Raw genomic sequence first — 21,756 nt, 5'->3', positions numbered from 1 at the left:
AAGCTGCCTGCATTGAGATCACTGTTTCCCCATGTTAATGTTATTGATGACATGTCAATTTTGGTAGTGCCGCGAGACGTAAAGCGCATTTGGCTCACCTCTATCAGGGTTTCCATTAAAAAGCATTTTAAAAAAGCATTAAATGGAATTCGATAAAATGAAGGCCTTAAATGACATTAAGAAACATGAAATATCATGTCAAGAAGCTTTAAATGTTTAAATACAATTGTTTATGCTTTATTTTACATACAATGTTGTGCAAAAGAGTCACCATAACCCAATCTAGCAAAAATAAAAGTGATAAAAATATATGTATTTTGTAAGGACAGGTGACTTAATTTTGATTTATAATGAACAAAATGTCCTGGGGTCCACGAGTTGCTTCACGTTCTATATCCCTGAATTTGAAACGAAAAATGTACTGCTCCTGTCACCAATGTCCAACATGAAACACTAATGCCACCCAGTGGAAGAAAATTACCTCAACACTAATCTATGACTCAACGTATCACACTCCTTTTAACTGTAACTTCATGAATTACTTACTATAAAATTACTGTGTCAATTAACCAAAAGATGGAACCACGTTTGTATTTGGTAGCCATATTTGTCCACTTTCATGTTAATTAACAAGAGTATGTAAAACTTGAAAATAATATTTTATTGTACATTTAGAACAGATATAATGAGCAATTCATTTACAATTAATCATGAGTTAACTATGGACAGAATCATACAATTAATCACGATTAAAATGATATTCTATTGACAGCCCTAATCAGTATTATGCATATTGTCACTGCTATGCGAAAAACACTTATGTCCATTTGTGTGTGTTGGGGGTGGGGGGGGGGGGTGTTTTGTTTTTGTTTTCCATTTTTATGTTTTTGGGATGAAACTGAATGGGCACATATTTAAAAATAAATAAATTGCACACAAGTGTTTTTCACAAAACAGTGACGATATGTATGTATGTATGTATGTATGTATGTATATTTGTGCATGTGTATATACAGTATGGCATGGGCATTCAATTATGTGTTTTAAGTTGCATTAAAAATAGCATTAAAAAGCATTAAATTTGATTTGATGATACCTGCACAAACCCTTATACACTTACAAACACTTTCTTGGTTGTAGAATGAAACACACATTCGCAGAAATGAAGGAGCTCATTCATCCTCGCCTGGCAAACTCTGCTCATTTATGGTCCAACTACCTTGAAGTCCACTGTGGAATACGCACCGGAAAATGACTTACTCATTGCAAAGGAGAAATGTAAGTGTTAAGGGCCAGGACAGGTTTTTACCACAATGAACTATTGGAGCAAAAACAAATGAGCACAAAGTTTGGAAGAAAATGCCTCTTTTAGTACACTGGAAACTGCAGGGGGAAAAGGGGGGGACTGGAGTGTGCATAATTTTGGGGTGCATTCAGAGGTTGCGGACACAGCTACCAGTGTGTGTGCCAGCAAATGAGCGCTCTCGCCTCTTCCCCAACATGTGTATCCAATGAAAGGTGAACGTCTCTCCTGTCTATACTTTCCTCAAAAATCAGCCATGATGTCACCATGAACCCATCTTGAACCCACCTCTGTCAAAAAGCATTACTCCAGCCCTCCCTTTCCCTCAGCTTCATTTTCTGTTCCACCTCTCCCTCCTTCACGCTCTGCTCCTGCCTCGCAAATTCTTCACTGAGCTTCCATTCTTTCCCTTTTCCTCCTTTTTCAGATTTCCGTATTTTCGGCGTTTCCCCTCTCCGTGTCTGTCCGCGTCTCGCCTCGCTCGCTCCTCTTTCAAAAAGTTTGCATGCATATTTTTGGCAAGTGTGGTTAATTTAATCACCCAATAAACAGTGGTCGTTTGCCAAAAATGCCAGGATGTTCTGATTACCATAAACATTGTTTAAGCTGTGGTTTGACCCCCCCAAAAAATGCTCACGAGTGCATGAAGGGAAGCCAAACAAAATAAAAGTAGCAAAAGTAAGGGATAAAGGGAGAATGCAAATGTAAGAAGGAACAGAAGAAGTAGAGAGAGAGGGAAAGAGGGGTGGTGGGGGCAGCGAGAAGGCAGCCAGAGATCCACATATGGAAGTGATTCTGTAATTACTGCAAATCTGTGAGCTCAAAGGGAAAGGTCTTCTTTTCCATGCCTCTTTCCCTGCGCATAAAACTGCCCTTGTGAAAAAGCTGGCCACTCTACACTGCTGCAGCAGAAAATGCATTTACTTTTGGCGCGTGTGGTTCATATATAAACATGTAGTATTTTCGAATTTGAGTCTGCTTTTAGCCACAAGAAGAAAGCGCGGTTGATTATGCATGGGCTTACTTTTCTGTTTTCATTGCTAACTGGCTCTGCTTTTTTCTTTTTCTTTTTCTTTTTTGGGGTGATCTCAATCAGCTACCCTGCCAGCTAATCTAAAACAAACTGGAAGGTTCTGCGTGGAATAAATTTAAATCTCTCATCGGCCACGCAACGAGCTGTCATTACTCACATAAAGACCACATTCAACAAGTTGCAAGAGGGAGGGGCGCCGAGGGGCTGGGTGGCAGGCAGACAGACAAGGGGACGGTGATGAAGGTTGGCTTTGGAGCCCTGGGGCGAAGCTGCGCTTTGCAGGTGTGTTTCAGCTACTTGTGCTCCACTCCGAGCCCGGGAAACACTCGGTGCAACCTGTAATTACGCTGTGCTGTGCCGGAACGTGTTCTCTTGATGAGTGCGCACATCTGACACATTTATAAAACGGTAAACACACACTCAGCTTGCAATGGCGTCACTTTTTTTTTCTCCGTGGCACGTCTAATTAACGAGGCAATAATTTATGTGGTATGCAAAGCCTACCTTTTCTTCCGCCTGCAGCTGCGTGCCGTGTGTCGGTTTCAAGTACATTCCCCACAAGTTAGAGATTCGGGCGAGTGACTGACAGGCAGACCGACAGACAGCAGCAGACTTGACTGTGAAGGAGACGACAAGCAAAGTCACGGTTAATCTTCACAGGAGTCTCCTTCCGCAGACGCGTCAAGAGAAGCTGACACCATTTGCTCACAGATCAACGTTGGAGTCATTTGTCAGGTTTACCTCGACGGTTGCCATTGCCAATCCGTCAACGAGTCCCGAGCAGATTAGGGGCGTCGATGGGAGCCAACGAGTGCGCACATTCCTGGCACGGTGACTCCGCCTAGCGGCGAGAGAGAGCGCTGCAGAATGTACACTGATGCACACATTGCTTTCAAAAGTTAGAAACTAAAATTAGTTATAAACTTAACACATCGATTTAATTTGACCTTTGAATGCACATGTCCAACTGCTCAATGTTTCAATACTTTTTTGCACAATGTTAAGAACAATTAAATACAATTGAGAGTTCCTAAACTGAAACTAGATTTCATGTTTAACTAAAACTAAGTATAATTATAGCAAAAATATCCATCCTTTTAATATTTGTTAAATAGTGTTGTACTTCAGCTTTTGTGGTTTATTTGAAATGTATTCAGTCGTTTGGGAATTGTATTGTACCTTACTTATTACAGTAAATGATAATTGGTGACCTTTTTTTATACAAATACCGATACTCCATATATTTAAAAAACAAAACAAAAACACTATAAAACTAAACTAAAATGAAGCATTTTTGAAAAATAAAAACTGTATAACTAGCAAACCCGCTCTAAAAGCTAATTAAAAGTATTTTAATTTTAAAAAAAAATGTCAAAATGAAATAAAAACTCCTGACCCTGAACAGGGTAAGCAGCATAAATGGTCGGAAAATCAAAATTAATCCGGCAGAGCATGTGGGTGTGAACGACAAGGTCAGTGGATGACGTAAATAATTGCAGAAAAGATGGCAAGACTGCCTGGTTGTTTTCAAGTAATTTAGCAAAACATAATGGCAAGTGGTTGCTGTCTGACGAGCACATCTCCCTCACAGTTCTGAGGTTGTGAGTTCAAATCCAGGCCCCAGTCTTCCTGTGTGACGTTTGCATTTCTCACACATGCAAAAAGATGCATGGTAAATTGTTTTTGAATGTGAATGGATGTTTGTCTATTTATACCCTGTGATTGGCTGTCGACCAGTTCAGGGTGTATCCCGCCTCTCGCCCACAGTTAGCTGGCAGAGACTCCAGCACACCTGTGACCTAGTGAGGATAAGTGAGCGGTCCAGAGAATGGACGGGAGGGTAATAGGAAGCTTGCCATTCATTTTGACAGTCAAAAAAGCATGCCTGTGCCATTAATCATAGCAACAAAAAAGTAAATTAATTAGCCAATTCCTCAGTGAATGTCAATAAGGCAAGCATTATGTGTCTCTTCCAAGAAATGTAGGATGTTTGCAAAAAGATGTCAGGTTCCAAAAGAAAGACTGACAAAACAAAAATGTCACATAACAATCCTAGTGCAGGAGAGAGAGAAATAACAAAAATTTATGAGCAGAGCTCATCGAGTTTTATATCCGAAACCAACAAGTGCTGTACACATTCTGCTGCAGCTAGCGTTATCTCCTTTGAGCTCACATCGTTTACATTTTCCTTGACTCCCAGAAAAGATTTTAAAATTCTGCTAATGATCTGTAAATCACTGAATGTTTGGGGCCTGAATACTTTAAATAAATGCTATAAACCCAGTAAAGCACTGAGGTCTGCAGACTCAGGTAAGTGGAATCCAGGTTTCAAAGCAAACATGGTGAAGCGGCATTTGGCTGTTATGCTGCATGCAAAGGGGGAACTCAACCCCCCCTTCCCCGAAAAATTCTTGACAATGTTATGTTCTATGCAACTTCACGAGTCTAAATATGGTATTCTGGTTAATATTGCGTTAGTGGAATATGAGTTAAGCCGCTAAATGCAGCAGTTTTTATCTATATCAGAAGGTGGCCATTTTGCCACTTGCTGTCGACTGAAAATTACATCACGGTTGCTCAGAGTTCAGGTAACAACCAATTACAGCTCAGCTTCAGAAAACAGGTTAGCTGTTATTGAGTCCTGAGCAACTGTGATGTCATCTTCAATCAACAGCAAGTGCCAAAATGGTTGCCTCCTGAGATGGAAGGCTAAAAAGCAAAAAATAAATAAAAATAATACCTTACTTAAAAAAACAACAACAGCTGGATTTTGCTTTATAACTCATCTTCCACAAATGTAATATTAATCAGAATGTCATGTGAGGTCACATTTTATATATTACTGTCAATAAATGCTTAAGGTTGATTCTCCTTTAAGCACTTATAAAAATCAATTTCACTGTATGAGCTTTTAGTCATTTTAGAAAGCTACTTTTTAATTTCTTGTTTTTAAATGTTTTTAAGCATTTTGTTTGCAAATGTGTTTACATTTTGTCAATGTATGTTCTTAATACTGTTTTTGTTTTCTTTGCTCTGCCTTTGAATATATCTGTTTTGTTTGTGAATGATTTTAGGTGTTGTGCTTTTGAATCACATTGTGTATTAAGTGTCCTGCTATAACTAAAGCTGCCTTGCCTTATAAGTCGTATTTTATTCTATTTGTCTGTAGGCCTACACTTTGTCCAAATACTTCTGACAGACTGAAAATTGAGTTACTCTGCATAAACTCTTATGTATTTTTTATTGATTTTTTTGGGAAAGCTTAAAGCTGAAAGTCAACAACCTCAACCATACATATATTGCAGTAGCGTTTACCGTTTAACAGCAAAAATTGTATCAAATGTAGGTCATTATAGCTATAGCCAATTGCGTGTCATAGTAACCTCTAAACGTGGAACGAACTTATCATGTTTGGCACCTCTTCGTGTTTACCGCCTCGAGCTGTTCAGGGGAAGTCACGGTGAGCCACGCCCATTATCCATGTGCTTCATCCTCTCGGCTCCAATGCCCTGTGCGTCACACGCTCGGCGTTTTGCATAAAATGTGTATCAGTGGGGCAGCACATGGAGAGCGCACATGTTGCCTGGCTTTACTGAACACACCGCGCGGTCGAACAAAGCACGTCGAACTCCTCTCCGTGTCACAGCCCCCACCAATGAAAACGCACCGAAACGTGCGCGAGGAACCGAGAAGGGGAGGGAGGGGATGAAAGAGAGGGAGGGAGAGAGAGAGAGGACCGGGCGAGGTACAAAGCGTGAGCCAGATCACACCCACGCGTACACACAAGTTGGGGGCGCTCACATTTCCTACTCACCTGCAAACGTGACGGATGTGGGTGTTTGTATCAGTGGGTGTGTGTGTCACGCGCATGACGAGCGGATGTGTTGACTCCACTTTCTTGGAAGACACGAGAATGGTTTGATCCTCCCTCTTGCGCATCCAGGTTAGCTCCAAGAAGCCGCTCGAAGTGCATGTTCACAACTCGCATTAGAGACTCAGACAAGGCTGCACGCAATTAACAGCCGGAAATCACTCGCGCCCACTGGACACTCTTCCATCGCGTGCAGTATTTTTGCTCCACTGAGCAGGTGTTTTGGGACTTTTTCATCTTTTTTTTTGGTTTTAGTTTTTTGACCAGACGCCTGCTTTTAACTGATTTGAAACTTTACTTTCAACATCTCCAAAGAAATGGACAACAGCCCTGGTGGTGGTAAGTGAATTTTAAAAAATCATTATATTATATGGATTTTGATTGTCTATCAACATTTACAAGTGCCAGATGCGTTAGTAAATTTCAACCATCAAACATGAAAAGTGACTACGTGACCCGATTTGAGAGTTGCAAATGTGTCCAAAATACTCATTTAATTGTCACAGTATGCTCCACACGACACAGTGATGCTGTCCACTTCCTGCTGAGCTCCATGAAAACAAACTCACGTGCAGTTGAAGGGCTGTCACTGCTATTGGCACGGTTCTCATGACCTGCCAGTGACACTCGCGTGCAAAGTTGCATTATCAACAAACAAACAAGCAAGCAAATGTTGGCACAGAGAAGTGAGTTTGTTTCCATTGTCAAAGCCAACCTAAAAGTTAACGGCATGGGACTGCCCTCACTTAAGTGGCATTGGGCAGCGCTTTGTCGAGGTCAGCCCAAGTGCACGTCCTCCGCTTTGCTCTTCCTTCCTAATTGTTGGTGAATCATTAATAGTGTTGTGCAGTCACGTTCCTGTACAGGTGACCTTTAAGGTGATACATATAGTAGCCTACTGTACATAAAACACTCAGTTGGTTACGGCTGCTTTGTTTATGCATATTGATGAATGTGGGTTAGTGTTTTGACATTTGAGTGAGTGTCGGATTGATCAAGCACAGTGAAGATGCACAGTAGACTGTGAAAGCATTACCTACCTATATTGACATATATGCGAAGTTGAAGCATACCACTCAGGTCACCTTCTGACAGATAGCTAAAATGACTTGACAGCCTTCAAATGCAAAGTCTAGTGTGGTTAGAAAAGGTTGAACCAAAAGCTGACTTTTTCCTTTTCACATTTTGGCTTTACAGATATAATAGCTCCCATTTGCGAGGTATTGCAGCCACATTTTTAGAAACAGCTCTCAGTCTGATGCAATGCAGTTCAGTGCAGCTTTCGTGAACTTAATGAAATGAATAAATGAATGAGTGTGCTAAAATAGGGCTTTTTAAATGTAGTATTTTCTGTACTCACATTGGAAGGTGGTTTGTCAAGACAGCCCATTACATTACAAAGTGACACCAACCTTTTAGAAACGGACAGCTAGCGATGGGTGAGTACAGATGGTATCAGTAATGGGTTATTAGGAAAAATTAATTGCAATTATTTTCACACAATTTTATGGAAAAATACTAAATTGGGGTATTAAGTCTTTATCTAAAATGAGCTTTCATTGTTTTGTGAGGGAACATTTTATTTATCAAAGTACTATCGGTACTTGTTATTGGTACCGGTGACTACTCAAGAGTCCCGTACTCGTACTAATAATGGTCTGGAAAAAAAGTAGTATCTATCAACCATCCCTACTGAAAGCTACTTCTTGGGTACCGATTAAGGTGAAGAGCTACCAGTTTGATACACACTTCTGAAAAAGCAAATTTTTCTCAAATTGCCTTTAATAATAATAATTATTATTATTATTAATTATTATTATTATATAATTATTATTATAATAATAATAATATAATAATAATAATTATTATTATTATTATACAGCACTATGCATTTTGTACTTTGTATGTTGCTTGTATGTAATTTTAACTTGTTCCGTTATTTTATTCTCAGGGGACTACAAATGGAAACTAGCATAGTGCTAAATATGGTGCAGCCATCTTTTTAATGTTACAGAACATTGTCCTTTTAATAAACTAAACTGGAACTGAATAATCATGCAAACTGTTGTATCCCATTTAATAATTATAATTTATATGAAGACAGTGATCATGTTAACAAATTCTCACAATAATTAGGAAACAGGTGAATATCAATATGTAACACTATATTTCACATTTTAAAATGACTACTTCTACAAAATTCGTAGGAAATCACAATGTTCCATTCCTGGTTAGCTTCTTTTTTTTTTTAATGCCCAAGGGCTACTCATGTGGTCCCTGGGGGGCTACCAGGTGTCCGCAGTGTCGTGCATTATGGCATGTATGGGGATCAAATCCAGATCTGTGATTTTCAACAATGTTGCTATTTAGGACATGCAACAAAGCATCCTGTGCAAATAGATGCACATATTTAAATTGAACAAAAACAAACATGTAGTGCCTGTACATGTCAATTAAAAAAAAAAAAAAAATTAAATAAAGGAGGGGGGGGGGGACTCCTCTTAATTAGTATAAATCAGACGACCTCTAACAAAAATGCCTCGATAGACCACCCGGAAGCCAACATGCTGCCCCAGTTTGATTGTCTCTGTCATCATTATACCCTCGTTAAACCCTCACAAATCTCTGCCTCCTGACTGGAGAGAAGTTGTTGCATGTTCCTTTTGAAAACTCCAGTTAAAAAAAAAAAAAAACTCACGTGGCAACCCTCGCAGAGCCGCGTGCAACGCGTGAGCTGCTAAAGCCCCGCCCACCGCTCGCTGCCCGTTCCGAGCTCTCACGGGCGCTGTGTTGTTGTTGCCGCCTCCGGAGTTTGGTCAGTGGGTCAGCGATTTCATGCATTCAAGTGCAGTGTTTGTTTAGTTTTTTCCCCTCCCTACTTCATTCAGTCACGTTTTCCCGCCTCATGCGCCTTCTGCGTGTGTCGAAAGTCAAGTGCTAGCCCCGCCCCCTCGTGCACAGGAGGCTGAGTCGATGTTGTCTCTTGTTGTCAGTGCAGCATCTGTCCCCGTGTCATCGTTTCAGGGCAAATATCCGATTAGGGCGCGTTTGCCGCTGGAACGTGACTGTGTTTTGAAACCAAACGGATTTCCTCTGACATAGATAGCAGCATAAGGAGAAGGAAAAAAGGGGGGGGGGGGGGGGTTGACTGCAGGCTCAAACGGATGTTTTTAATCCAGGTGAATTGAAGTGGAGATTGCTGTATGAGGGGACAAAAATAGCCAATGTCTGACCCTCAAAGTAAAATCTATAATTATTGGACAGCGTTTCCCAACCTTTATTGAGCCGAGCCACATATAGTAATTTTACCCCTAAATTTACATTTACAGAATTTGGAAGATTGTTTTCAAGAATACATATGTAATCAGGCAAAACACATTTCTTTCACTTGAAATGGTAAATTTCAGAATAGTACAATCATTAAACATACAGTAGCATTAAAGAAAATTAGATGATCCCATTTACTTATCAGTCTTATTTTCCCCCAAATTTGACAAATTCTGTCCGGGTATGTAAACTGATTACAACTGTTAAGTGATACCTCGACTGAAGAGTTTAATTTGTTCTGTGGCCAAGCTCTTAACTCAATTTACTAATATAGTAGAACCTCAAGTTACAAACTATAATTGGTTTGGTTTGATGAGCCTGTTTGTAACCTGAAAATGAATGGCAACATTTGGAAATGCAGTTTTATCGTACCTTCTGCCATCTAGTGGAAGAGCATGTCATTGTTTCTGTCTGTCACTGTACATCGCTGGCATAGATATACAAAGATAAGTAGACTTGGTTAAATTCCTTCAGCTGATCTGTAACAACACAATGGGTAGAAAACACTGCTCTAAATTGTTTCCAGTGAGGTGTGTTCAACGGGTACAAAAGTATTAACCTGAAAAGGCACTCGATACCGAAATTTAAGATTCTAAGATGACTTGTATTTTCAACTGCGGCTGCCATAAGGGGAATTGAACCAGCACCCGCTAACAATCCACAACTGCCTCACATATTCATTACTATTTCACAAAAGTAAAACTAGGCTGCATGTATAAGCAGGCTGCTGAGAAGACATCTCACAGAATTAATTAGGTTAGTGTGAGGCTCGCAGGAAAGAGGCAGATGCACGAATAAGCAGATCAAATCAATTTCATTCTCACATTATACGGATTATATTGTGTGTTGGAATTATTATTTTTTTCCAATTATATGACAAGCACAGCAACATTTATGAATTTCCATGTTATTTATCAACTCCAAAAAAGATTCACCGTCCCTTATAATGAGCCAGAAGTAGGGTGATGCAGCATCAGTTTGGAGAGAGGCTTGAGGCAGGTTCCTGTGATATTGACCTACTTACTCACTTTGAGTTCATGTGTTCGCTGCAAACACCCAAGGAGTCCTTATAACATCAGTAGCGCACGTTTCCAATGGCCCGTATCATTTCGTTTTACATAACAATATGCATATTGCTAGGGAACCATTATTCGGCTTTGTCACATGCCACATTAACAAGCGCCTTTCTCTGCGTGACTGCAAAAGTAGGCAATAAGGGGGGAAAGAGAGAAGGGCATGTACCCGTGAAGTTCTTCCCCGCTCACGTTGTTTCTCTGCCTGACTCCAGTCACAGGCAGATTAGCGCATGCACGGGTAAGTTTAAGATTGGCATTGAAGCCTCATTGTCTCTTCAATTAATGCTGTCTACAGTGACCCAAATTCAAAGTGGCTTGTGCCAAGTGACAGTGTGCAAGTCAATCCCATTTGGCCGGCGTGGGAAATCCCAAAGTGGATGAAGGGAAACGGTGGGAAAAGCGATCGTTGCGTAAACAATTCAGCAGGCATACGAATGCATCATGAAAGATGACTTTCTTGTATTTGCGTTTACCCAATATTTCTTCTTTTTTTTTGTTCCGTTCAGAACGAACACAATGTATTTTTAATTATGATTCATATTTATTGAAAAATTACATAGGGACTTTTACAAGGCCAAAAATACATGTTTTGCAAATTTGACAGAGAAGAGTGTTGTTTATGATTAGCAAGTTTATAAAACAAGGTGTCCAAAAATATATTCATTAAAAGCCTCCATCGGCTGGGATATGGCAGGTCTTTTTTTACGCCACAACAATGAGGCACTCTAAAGCTGCCATGCCAGCGGACCATCCGAAGAGAAGATGTATTTTCAAGATGAAGGCATAGCAAGCTATAAAAAAAAAAGATGACTTTCTTGTATTTGCGTTTACCCAATATTTCTTCTTTTTTTTTTGTTCCGTTCAGAACGAACACAATGCATTTTAGATTATGATTCATATTTATTGAAAAATTACATAGGGACTTTTACGAGGCCAAAAATACATGTTTTGCAAATTTGACAGAGAAGAGTGTTGTTTATGATTAGCAAGTTTATAAAACAAGGTGTCCAAAAATATATTCATTAAAAGCCTCCATCGGCTGGGATATGGCAGGTCTTTTTTACGCCACAACGATGAGGCACTCTAAAGCTGCCATGCCAGCGGACCATCCGAAGAGAAGATGTATTTTCAAGATGAAGGCATAGCAAGCTATATAAAAAAAAAGATGACTTTCTTGTATTTGCGTTTACCCAATATTTCTTCTTTTTGTTTTTGTTCCGTTCAGAACGAACACAATGTATTTTAAATTATGATTAATATTTATTGAAAAATTACATAGGGACTTTTACAAGGCCAAAAATACATGTTTTGCAAATTTGACAGAGAAGAGTGTTGTTTATGATTAGCAAGTTTATAAAACAAGGTGTCCAAAAATATATTCATTAAAAGCCTCCATCGGCTGGGATATGGCAGGTATTTTTTACGCCACAACGATGAGGCACTCTAAAGCTGCCATGCCAGCGGACCATCCGAAGAGAAGATGTATTTTCAAGATGAAGGCATAGCAAGCTATAAAAAAAAAAGATGACTTTCTTGTATTTGCGTTTACCCAGTATTTCTTCTTTTTTTTTTTTGTTCCGTTCAGAACGAACACAATGCATTTTAAATTATGATTCATATTTATTGAAAAATTACATAGGGACTTTTACAAGGCCAAAAATACATGTTTTGCAAATTTGACAGAGAAGAGTGTTGTTTATGATTAGCAAGTTTATAAAACAAGGTGTCAAAAAATATATTCACTTAAAGCCTCCATCGGCTGGGATATGGCAGGTCCTTTTTACGCCACAACAATGAGGCACTCTAAAGCTGCCATGCTAGCGGACTATCCGAAGGGAAGATAGATAGCTAAACCAGGGTGGAGGGGCCATGTTGGACTCCAAAGTGGGTCACAATAGGCAACTGAAAACGGTGTAGTAGTTCCCAGTTTGCAAGGTCTTGAATGCGTATTCAAAATATCCGATGGCCACTAGCCCACTTGGCTGTAGGGTTCGTTCATAAACATTTACCGCACATGTGAACCCTCAGGTGGACAGGCCATGTGTTGGGGGCGAGGCGAGGGGCTGGCCTTGGGCTCAGCCTGTCTTGTATGTAAGTCGTGGAAGAGGTGAGGTTCAGGCCGGCCGTTTGTTGGGTCTGGCTGGCATGAGTCAACAAATCCAGCAACACGTGCTGGCTGAGGGATTATCTCAGCGTTTCAGCTCAACAAATACCTTGTGCACTTACACCAATACAGGAGGGGTGGTCCTTGACATTATGTCCACTTGAACATGACATATAGTAAGTGCGAGTACCATAATTCAGAACTGTGTAAATTATTGCAGAGTTGTAAAAATTTGCAGTTACACGTGCAGCCCACCCTATAATTCCATTTTATTGCCTTTATCAGATGGAATATTGAGCACATGCAAGCAAATCGCTCAGTTATTTTGTTGTGTTGCATTCCAACCCACACAGTTGCTTCTCCTATGCACAAAAAAAAAAAAAGACTAACTGTTGGCGGTGCATTATAACAGCAATGTTTGAAAGCCCTGACTTGGATATTGTCGGTCATCTCAACACGAGACCACGGATTTGTTTCAAGCTGAAACCGTGTCAGGAGTTGCACGCATGTGAGGCGGCAGTCAGGTGTCATGCGGCTTGCCGGCACTGGGCGCGGTGCCAGGGGAGAGCGAGCGCGGCTATTATTGGAGCGGAGGAGGCAGCGGAGCCGGCAGACACGTGAGTGCGTGTCTCAGCTCATCCACAACGCATGACTAGAAGTGGGGGGGGCAGGAAAGAGAAAACTCAAATGCAAGTACAGTTGAACGGGAAAAACAACATTCTGAATTGTGTGCGCACCAGCATCATACTGTATTGTTAGTAGTGGTATTGTGTATATATATATATATTTTTTTTTTTTAATAAACATGCGTCTGGTGTTTCCGGGGAATGTGATTGCGGTTTGCCTGCTGTCTTCCCGTGCCACCAGTTGTATTTTTAAGTGTGCACGTTTTGTCAGGTTGAGCGCCCCATTCCGCCTTTTACACTCAGGACGAAGCTTCTCACGAAGCCTTTCCCTGTTGCCCACCGAGCTTGTGCAACGTTACATGACAATATGACATCACGTCTTGTCGTGTAGGTGAACAATTTCCTTTCTTGGAAATTAGGCAAAGGACAAAGTGCACTCATGCAGTGTTTCTCAGCGTTTATTTATTTATTTATATTATTATTATTATTATTTTTACCAAGGCACACTTTTGCACACAAAACACTACTGTATACTGAAATGATGATCTCTCTGTTTACTCACAATTGCTTAGTAGGCCTGTTTAGTTGAACACAAACCTAGTATATTAATTACAACAGGTGAATTGATAGGCAGGTTCATTGAACTTTCCACCATCTAATGAAGGAGCGTTTCATTATTCTGCCTGTCACTATACATTGCCAGATGAAAAAGGATGCATTATTTTTAGTTAATAAATAATAATCACAGTAAGCTCAATTGTAATTTTTTTCACGGCAAACCAATGGGCTGCAAATCATTGGTTAGGAATCATTTTACTAAATGTACCCAATTGGGATCCAATAGTACTTTTTAACCAGTTAAATTCAGCAAAAAGACATACTTTAACATTACAGTCCAAACATCCATTATTTGTAGAACTTTTTTTTTTGCTGTTGATGCCTCAAAAGGGAAAAGCTGCCATTTCCATTCTCTTCACATATCAGCTACCTGACTGTGAGTGCATCTGCCTAGCGACGCTCTTGTTTGGTAATGTACCACAAATGTTGGTAACTACTGCAGCAAGCCATTTTATAAACAAGTTGAACCAAAATTGTGATTTGCGGAACAGTCTCCAAAAATATCATTTTGTGAGGTTAATGACGCAAATTAACTAACCCGGTCCACTCTTTACCTCATTTGCAGGAGTCATCCTCTATGCAAGCTCCTCCGGAAGCTGCAGCCCCAGCCCGGGGAGCCCCTCCAGTGGGTACCAGACGCAATCGCCTTCCTCGCACTCGCAGCCATCCTCGCCAGAGGAAGTTACCTTCACAGAGATCGGTGCCCTAAAAGAGGGGGCAGCCGGGTCAACCACTCCAACCTCAAAACTCGTGTTCCAGTTCCCCGAGGTCTATCGTGGCTCTCCTGCAGCAGCTACTCCTCCTCAGCACACCTATGCACATCCGATTGCTGGAAAAAGGCCGTGCGGTTTCCATGGAACTTTCACTAGTATGTATTTTTCAATGTTCTGATTGACATTTTATTTGGGGAAGAAAAATATAGCAGATTAGCAATACCATCAATATTGGGCTGATACCCAGCCTTATTGCAAGGTATCAATACCCTCGGCGGTGGACTATACCAGCTTTGACTGCCCGCTTGTGGCCGTTTTATGATCAAAAACTAAAAATTAGACAAATAGAAAGTTGCCATCTTGCAATTTTAACTCATTCACTGCCATTGACGCCTAATTTTTAATAATCTTTTTTTTTTTTTTAATCATGAGTTGTTAACGAGTGAAGTCACGCGATTAATCACAATTAATTTTAATCACCTGACACCCCTAATTTTTAATAATCTTTTCTTCTTTTTTTTTAAAAAAGAAAAGATTTTAAAAAAGATCATAAAAAATTAGGGGCGTCAGGCGATTAAGAATTTGTAATCGTAATTAATCGCATGGTTTCACTAGTTAACTCACGATTAATCGGAAATTTTATATCTGTTCCAAATGTACAATAAAAAAATTCTAGGTTTTCATACTCTTGTTAACAAAAGTGGAAAAAAATGTTAAACTAATTGAAATAGTTCAAATTAATTTTTGACGTCTATAGCGCCAATGCAGTGAATGAGTTAAGGAAAAATGCTATATTGTGATTATTGCTGTCAAGCGATTCAATTTTTAGTCGCATAATGCTACATAATTAATTGCGATTCATCGCATTTTCCTACTTGTGCTTCTACTATATTCTCCAAAGCTTGTAACAGATATTTACTTTTGGAGTTAATGTCAAATCACAAAACCGACACAGCTTTATAGGCATCTTTTGTCTCATAGAAACAGTTCTCCAAAATTCCAAGTTTAGTTTTGCCCACAAGCAGCAAGCACACTCTATCATGGTGACGTTTATAGGCCGCGACAGGAAGTAAATATAATTGAGTTTTTTTTTTTTTTTACACTTTAAAGAATTTTAATCAATCTCCAGAGTCAATGTTTTAATTTTGAGAGCCCTGATTGCGAGATATAGGAATGACCGTCTTTTTGTCCTTCCGCAGAAAATGGTGGAATGGTCCTACTGTGTAAGGTCTGCGGAGACATCGCGTCTGGTTTCCACTACGGTGTCCATGCATGTGAAGGATGCAAGGTAAGCCCTTTGAACAGAGGAATTTAGCCGAGTTTTCCACTTTTGTTTTATAGATGTTTCACGCGGTACCTTCTCGTTTTAGGGTTTTTTCCGTCGCAGCATCCAGCAGAACATCAACTACAAGATGTGCGTGAAGAACGAGACCTGCCTGATCATGCGCATGAACCGCAATCGGTGCCAGCACTGTCGCTTCAAGAAGTGCCTGTCTGTTGGCATGTCACGAGACGGTGAGACATCTTGACACATTTTAATGCCAAAGTGCCTCTTGTGAAGTTTGGCCATGGTGCTCCGATTAGCCAACACGGCGGGGAAATGGCCGAGATATGCGACCGAGTCAAAAATATAACACGGGAAGTTCTTTGAGGTGTTGTACCTGCTTTGCCCTGAATCCTGGTCCTCACTCGACGAGTAGATTCGTCAGTGGCAGTAAACTGTTAGATTCCAGTTGATGACTATAAACGACCACACTGTGAATGAGTTAAAAGTTGTGAAATATCTTTCTATGACCCCTGAACCGTATCCTCCAACAATACTCGCGGATGGATGCTCCTGTTTAGCACAGCACCTCCTCCTCCATGTACCCCACCGCGCTCCCTCATCCCTCCTCCACCCCCCTGTCAGCCAATGATTTATGAGTACAGGAGCCTTGAAATCCCCGAAGCTATTTATCATCCAGGAAAGTTGCTGTTAACACAGGATTTATTTTAAGAAATTGGAACAGGGTCGACTTGATTACCTCGCGTATGCTCGTAAAACATCATTGGGGATAGGGAAACAATTAAGCCCGAGATGCAGAAAGCTGTTCGATGTGCGACAGTGTTTTTATCACATCTCCTTGATTGCTGCACACTGATTGATCACTCATCACAGCAAATTTGAAAAACAACCAGGCTGACCCAGAAAAATACCAAATTGAGCTCATAATGTTCTTGTACGTGTGACCTAGTTGCTGTAGTTTGCCAGCTTTTCTTCTTCTTGCTAGTTTTTGTTTATTTCCACCTCTAGTATGGAGACCACAAGTGTCACACTCAATGCCCAGGACCACATCCGTTTTTTTTAACTTTCGTGGTTCTTGCTCAAATCTTTACCAACTTTAATTTTTTTTGTTACAACCCCAATTTTTCTAGTAACGTGGTCCGCTACAAAAATGATCGTAACACCCCTCCCTTGCCCATACTGTTATTTTTTGCATGTGTCTGACACTCAAGGTGCAGGAACAGTTGAGTGGCAAAACGCAACAAAAATGTCGGTAAAAGCAGTTAGCCTGACCCTTTTAATGTGGCATCTTTTTTTTTTACGACTCCAGGACCGCAACCTAAAAACCCACTTTTACTCTGTTTCAACCATTACAAAAACAGGAAAACCACATGCAACTGCCTACATCGCTAGACCGCCCCGATTTCGCAGGCAGGCGGGCACCAAGCCTTACAACTTCATATGCAAATATAAGTCAGCACGCCATGATGAAAGGTTTTTTTTCCCCTCTATGCTGGTTCTATATTGCAGGAAGTAAGAAAATGAGTGTGTATTTGGTAAACAGCAACAGTCCAGTAAATCATCTCACCCGCGTGATTTTTTATTTTTTTTTGTGCCGAGGCATTTCCAGCACAAGGTCAAAAGTTTTGCCATTTCAAAACTTTGGTGTTACCTCGCGTAACCCAGACACACGCAAACACTCTTACTTTCCTTCCATTTTTTTTTCTATGAGGCCGCGTCTGTCCCTTTAGAGCCCAACTCTTCTCATCTTTCTGCTCGCAAGCTCAGTACCAGTGACATCACGCTCACGTTGCTCCACTGCCCTACTTACAACAGAGGGAGAGGTGGATGGAGGAGAGAATGAGGCAGATGCGAGCGGGGAGTCTATAAATAGCTTCTCCAGCTGATGGTTACCGTGGGAAGAGGGAAGGGGAGACGAATGAGGAGAAGGAAGTTTGCATCTTGCAACACGCATGATCCTCTGCGAAAGCCTGCAACACTTCTGTCCGTTCCTATTACATCATGTATTTTGAGTTTTTGTGCACAGTAAATTCTGTAAATTTGACTCTATTTAGAGTGGGATTAAATAGACTCAGTTTAGATTCAAATTTACACTTGGAAGAGAGTAAAATAAAAGTCACTCAAGGTTTGAGGAACAAACTCACGACCTTCAGCTTGGGAGCTTAGCCACTCTACCACCTGAGCTGTGCCACTCCTACTGTTTGCTAATATCCAAAAAGAGACCAATTTTTTTTAAATATTCCAGCTGAGACGAGCGATACACAAAGTAAGAGCTGCGTGGCTCAGGGAGTAGATTCTGAAGTTGTGGTAAAAAATGTACTCTACTGAATTTACTGTGTAGCCAATAGAAATAAACCATGAGTCCAAATTCTGACCAATTCACTTCCTGTGTTTCCCGCAGCTGTACGTTTTGGCCGCATCCCTAAAAGAGAGAAGCAGCGACTTCTGGATGAGATGCAGAGCTACATGAACAGCCTAAATGAGTCTGCTGCCATGGACATGGACGCGGCGGCCGCGAAAGATGCGCCCCCCAGCCAAGAAGACTCCAAGGAGGCCATCGGGGCCATCTCCCGAGCCTACCAGGACATCTTCAGCGGCAGCAGCCAGGAGAGGACGGCCAAGAGGGCTAAAATCAGCCCCGCCAACAACGCCGCTTCTCAAGATTGTCATTTCCGGCAGATTTCAGGACAAGCCAACTCCGTGCACAGTTACAATTATTGCCCAATTGCTCCTGAAGACAACCAAGTGACTTTCCACAACATGAACAATAATCGCTACACATATGTCGTGTCAACAAATCCAAATCATCAACCAAGTGTTGACGCTCCTCAAAGAGGGTCTATCAATTATTCGTGCAAGACAGAGAGTGCCACTCCTCAACCCTCCTGCCCATGGAAGTTAGCTCCGGGAGCTAAAGTGTTGGTAAGTAAAGGGGAAAAAAAGCAACATTTCTGCGTTCTCTCAGCTAATTCAAAACTCATTTATTTAATTTCTATTTCTCTCCCTCAGGCCTGTCCTCTGAACGCATGCCCGGTATCTGGGGCAGAGCGCAGCAGTCAGGAGATTTGGGAGTCCTTTTCTCAGTGTTTCACTCCTGCTGTCAAGGAGGTGGTCGAGTTCGCCAAAGGCATCCCAGGATTTCAAGAGCTTAGCCAACAGGACCAAGTCATGCTGCTTAAATCAGGCACCTTCCAGGTAGCACATTCATCATAGCTATACTCTCGAGCCATATGTTGACCTGAATCCAAAATGCAGAAGTTGCAGAAATAAACAGAATCTTTTTTTTTTGGGGGGTGTTCTTAGGTTCTGATGGTGAGGTTCTGCACCTTGTTCAATGCTGCAGAGCGTACGGTGACCTTCCTGAATGGTCAAACGTACCCCTTGTCCACCCTACGCGCTTTGGGCATGGGCTCCCTACTCGATGCGATGTTCGACTTCAGTGAGAAGCTGGCCTCCATGGGGTTAGAGCCTGACGAAATGGCCCTCTTCATGGCTGTGGTGTTGGTCTCAGCAGGTGCGAAATGTTCACAACATGATTATGCTAATCGAATACTGTAGCCACTTACAGTGGCGCCTTGAGATACAAGTGACTTGACTTACATGGCTTTTGAGATACGGTACAAACCATCGTTTGGCTGATTAATTTTTTCACTTGTGAGCAAAAAAAATGGAAATATGAGCACTGTATGGTGAAAGTGAACTCGAAGCTGCAGATTATGTTTTTTAAACAACCACACAACTGCCATTAATTCTGCTAGCTTAATGCTAACACTTAATGGGACATTCCATAGACGGGCTAATGAATAGCATTTCTGTGGTGGCATTATAACACTTTCAGGATATTCTATTTAAATTAAATGATTTTTACAGTGTATTTACAGTCCTTAAAATAAATCTGTGAATGTCAAATTAATTGAATTAAATCAAGTAAAATGTATGAATATAGGCTGGGCAAATATACAGCACCTTGAGTTTATTGGCCTGTTTACATTAAATTTGAAGTAATTCAAATGGATGGAAATTTCATATGCAATTCAAATATATAAATTTTAAGAATTAGCATTAAAAATTCCTGTGAGTGTGCGTGACTGTTTACTGCCACCTGGATTGAAACGCAATTCATTAATCATGATGCACAAACTGTTTAATTATTTACATTCCATGTATTATTTATTTATTACTGTATGTTTTTATAAAGCACAATATAAGAGTGCTATTTTACTTAAACACATCACAAAAATATTTGCTTTTTTTTTTGGCGAAGGCATGAATGGATTAATGCCATTTCCATTTATGTCAATGGGGAAAGAGGATTTGCAATATGAGTGTTTTGCATTACGAGCGTAATCACAGATCAAAGATGTTATTTCATGGCACCATTGTCTAATATTTGATAGGCCACATTCTCACACCAGCATCCTCTTATCTCCTCAGATCGTTACGGCATCTCAGACATGCTCGCTGTCGAGCAGCTCCAGGAGGGTCTTATCCGAGCTCTGCGGTCACTGATCAGCCGGCGCCATCCAAATGACAGCTCGCTCTTCTCCAAACTTCTCCTGCGACTTCCAGACCTCCGCACCCTCAACAATCTGCACTCCGATAAACTTTTGGCCTTTCGCATCGACCCTTGAGCGAACGAGCTCAGCATCATGCATCCACAACACACTTTACCTTCCAAAAGTGGGACTTTCCTTGTGAGAGGGGAACAAAGGAATGGTGCAATCCAATGAGTGTTCTGTTTTGTTTTGAATGAAAAAGGTAGCTTTTTTTTTTTTGTCCAGGTTCCCTCTCCTCTTTTGGGATACATGAACATGCTCACACAAAGTGATGTGTGCACACAAACCGCAACACCTCTTTAGAATAAAAAATAAAATGAAATGAAAATATTCCAGTATCAATGTAACTCATTGTGTAAAGTTGATAACACACTGTTGAACAAATCATTTTTAGGTTAAGTATTTATAACTAGTTTAGGTAAGACTTACACAGGCCATCTCTGAACAGATAACTGTCATATATCCATGATCTTAGGGACCATTTGTGATAACATGTTATGAGTCAGTTTGTTTTGAAGAGAAAGGGAATGTGTATATAAATACATAGCATAACCGGGGGGGAAAAATAGTGTATCACTGTTTCACCATCCACATTAATACTGGAATGAGACCATCCATATATTGTTACCTGTACACGACATTGTATATGCAAAATGTATCTAAAGGCATTTCAAATTATTCCACATAAGCATTGCATTGACAACAGTATCCAAAATGCCTAAAGTTATGGAAAGTGTCTGTGCATGTTTTGTAGTTCTATTGATTATTTTTCTTGGTGTTTATATGATGTTTGTCCAAATGCGACTGAACAGATATAATAGATGGGAGTTTGGTTAAAAAAAAAAAGAAATAAGAATGTTCTGCTGACCTTCCAGTACAAGGTGGTGGTTTTGGGGTAGGGGGCTTTGCACAGGAGAACACGTAGTAGGGATTCTAGACGGACCTTTTACACACTGCCTGCATTGAGATGATGTAACCAACCAGCATAATCCCTGGAATCACCAGCACTCACTCCACATGCACCCTGCGCCTGCCCCCAATGTTTGTCATACAAACTACAGAGATATTTTAGTGTGGAAGATCTTATTTGATTGGTCGTCTCACTGATTGCTTGATTGATCATGGCTGATTGAGCACTTGTACAGTTTGTAAATCTTTGTTCTTTAATAGAAACAATATAAACCTCAGATTGTGTATTAATATGCTTTTGTGTCATTTGTTTAATTCAACATCCATCCATTTTT

General features: G+C 40.6%; 2 protein-coding genes and 1 long non-coding RNA gene across 4 annotated transcripts in view; 2 read left to right on the top strand and 1 right to left on the bottom strand.

Moving 5' to 3' along the window:
• The window catches only part of LOC144056341 (uncharacterized), a 51,250-nt gene extending 49,273 nt beyond the window's left edge, over positions 1–1,977 (top strand). Inside the window, exon 3 of the long non-coding RNA XR_013295036.1 lies at positions 1,141–1,977. This is a non-coding gene — a long non-coding RNA (uncharacterized LOC144056341). The remainder of the gene's footprint in view (positions 1–1,140) is intronic.
• rarga (retinoic acid receptor gamma a) overlaps positions 1–3,130 on the bottom strand; it is a 50,824-nt gene extending 47,694 nt beyond the window's left edge. The window contains exons 1-2 of one of the 2 annotated variants that reach the window (XM_077573051.1): positions 3,078–3,130; positions 2,841–2,953 (exon numbers count right to left, since the gene is read on the bottom strand). The gene's annotated coding sequence lies outside the window, so the exon portion shown is untranslated. Of the gene's footprint in view, positions 1–2,840; positions 3,048–3,077 lie in introns of those variants that run through there. The other variant, XM_077573062.1, reaches the window with a different exon arrangement.
• Positions 3,131–6,076: 2,946 nt separating this feature from the next.
• nr1d4a (nuclear receptor subfamily 1, group D, member 4a) lies at positions 6,077–21,712 on the top strand. Its single transcript, XM_077573037.1, has 8 exons — positions 6,077–6,546; positions 14,524–14,826; positions 15,871–15,959; positions 16,042–16,186; positions 18,358–18,878; positions 18,966–19,151; positions 19,260–19,470; positions 20,391–21,712. Exons 1-8 carry the CDS (start codon positions 6,525–6,527, stop codon positions 20,585–20,587), a joined length of 1,674 nt encoding a protein of 557 aa, XP_077429163.1. The 5' UTR covers positions 6,077–6,524; the 3' UTR covers positions 20,588–21,712.
• The last annotated feature ends 44 nt before the right edge of the window (positions 21,713–21,756 follow it).

Source organism: Vanacampus margaritifer, chromosome 1 (genome assembly GCF_051991255.1).
Source record: "Vanacampus margaritifer isolate UIUO_Vmar chromosome 1, RoL_Vmar_1.0, whole genome shotgun sequence".
Taxonomy (NCBI): Eukaryota; Metazoa; Chordata; class Actinopteri; order Syngnathiformes; family Syngnathidae; genus Vanacampus; species Vanacampus margaritifer.
This window is presented reverse-complemented; position numbering and strand designations above follow the sequence as displayed.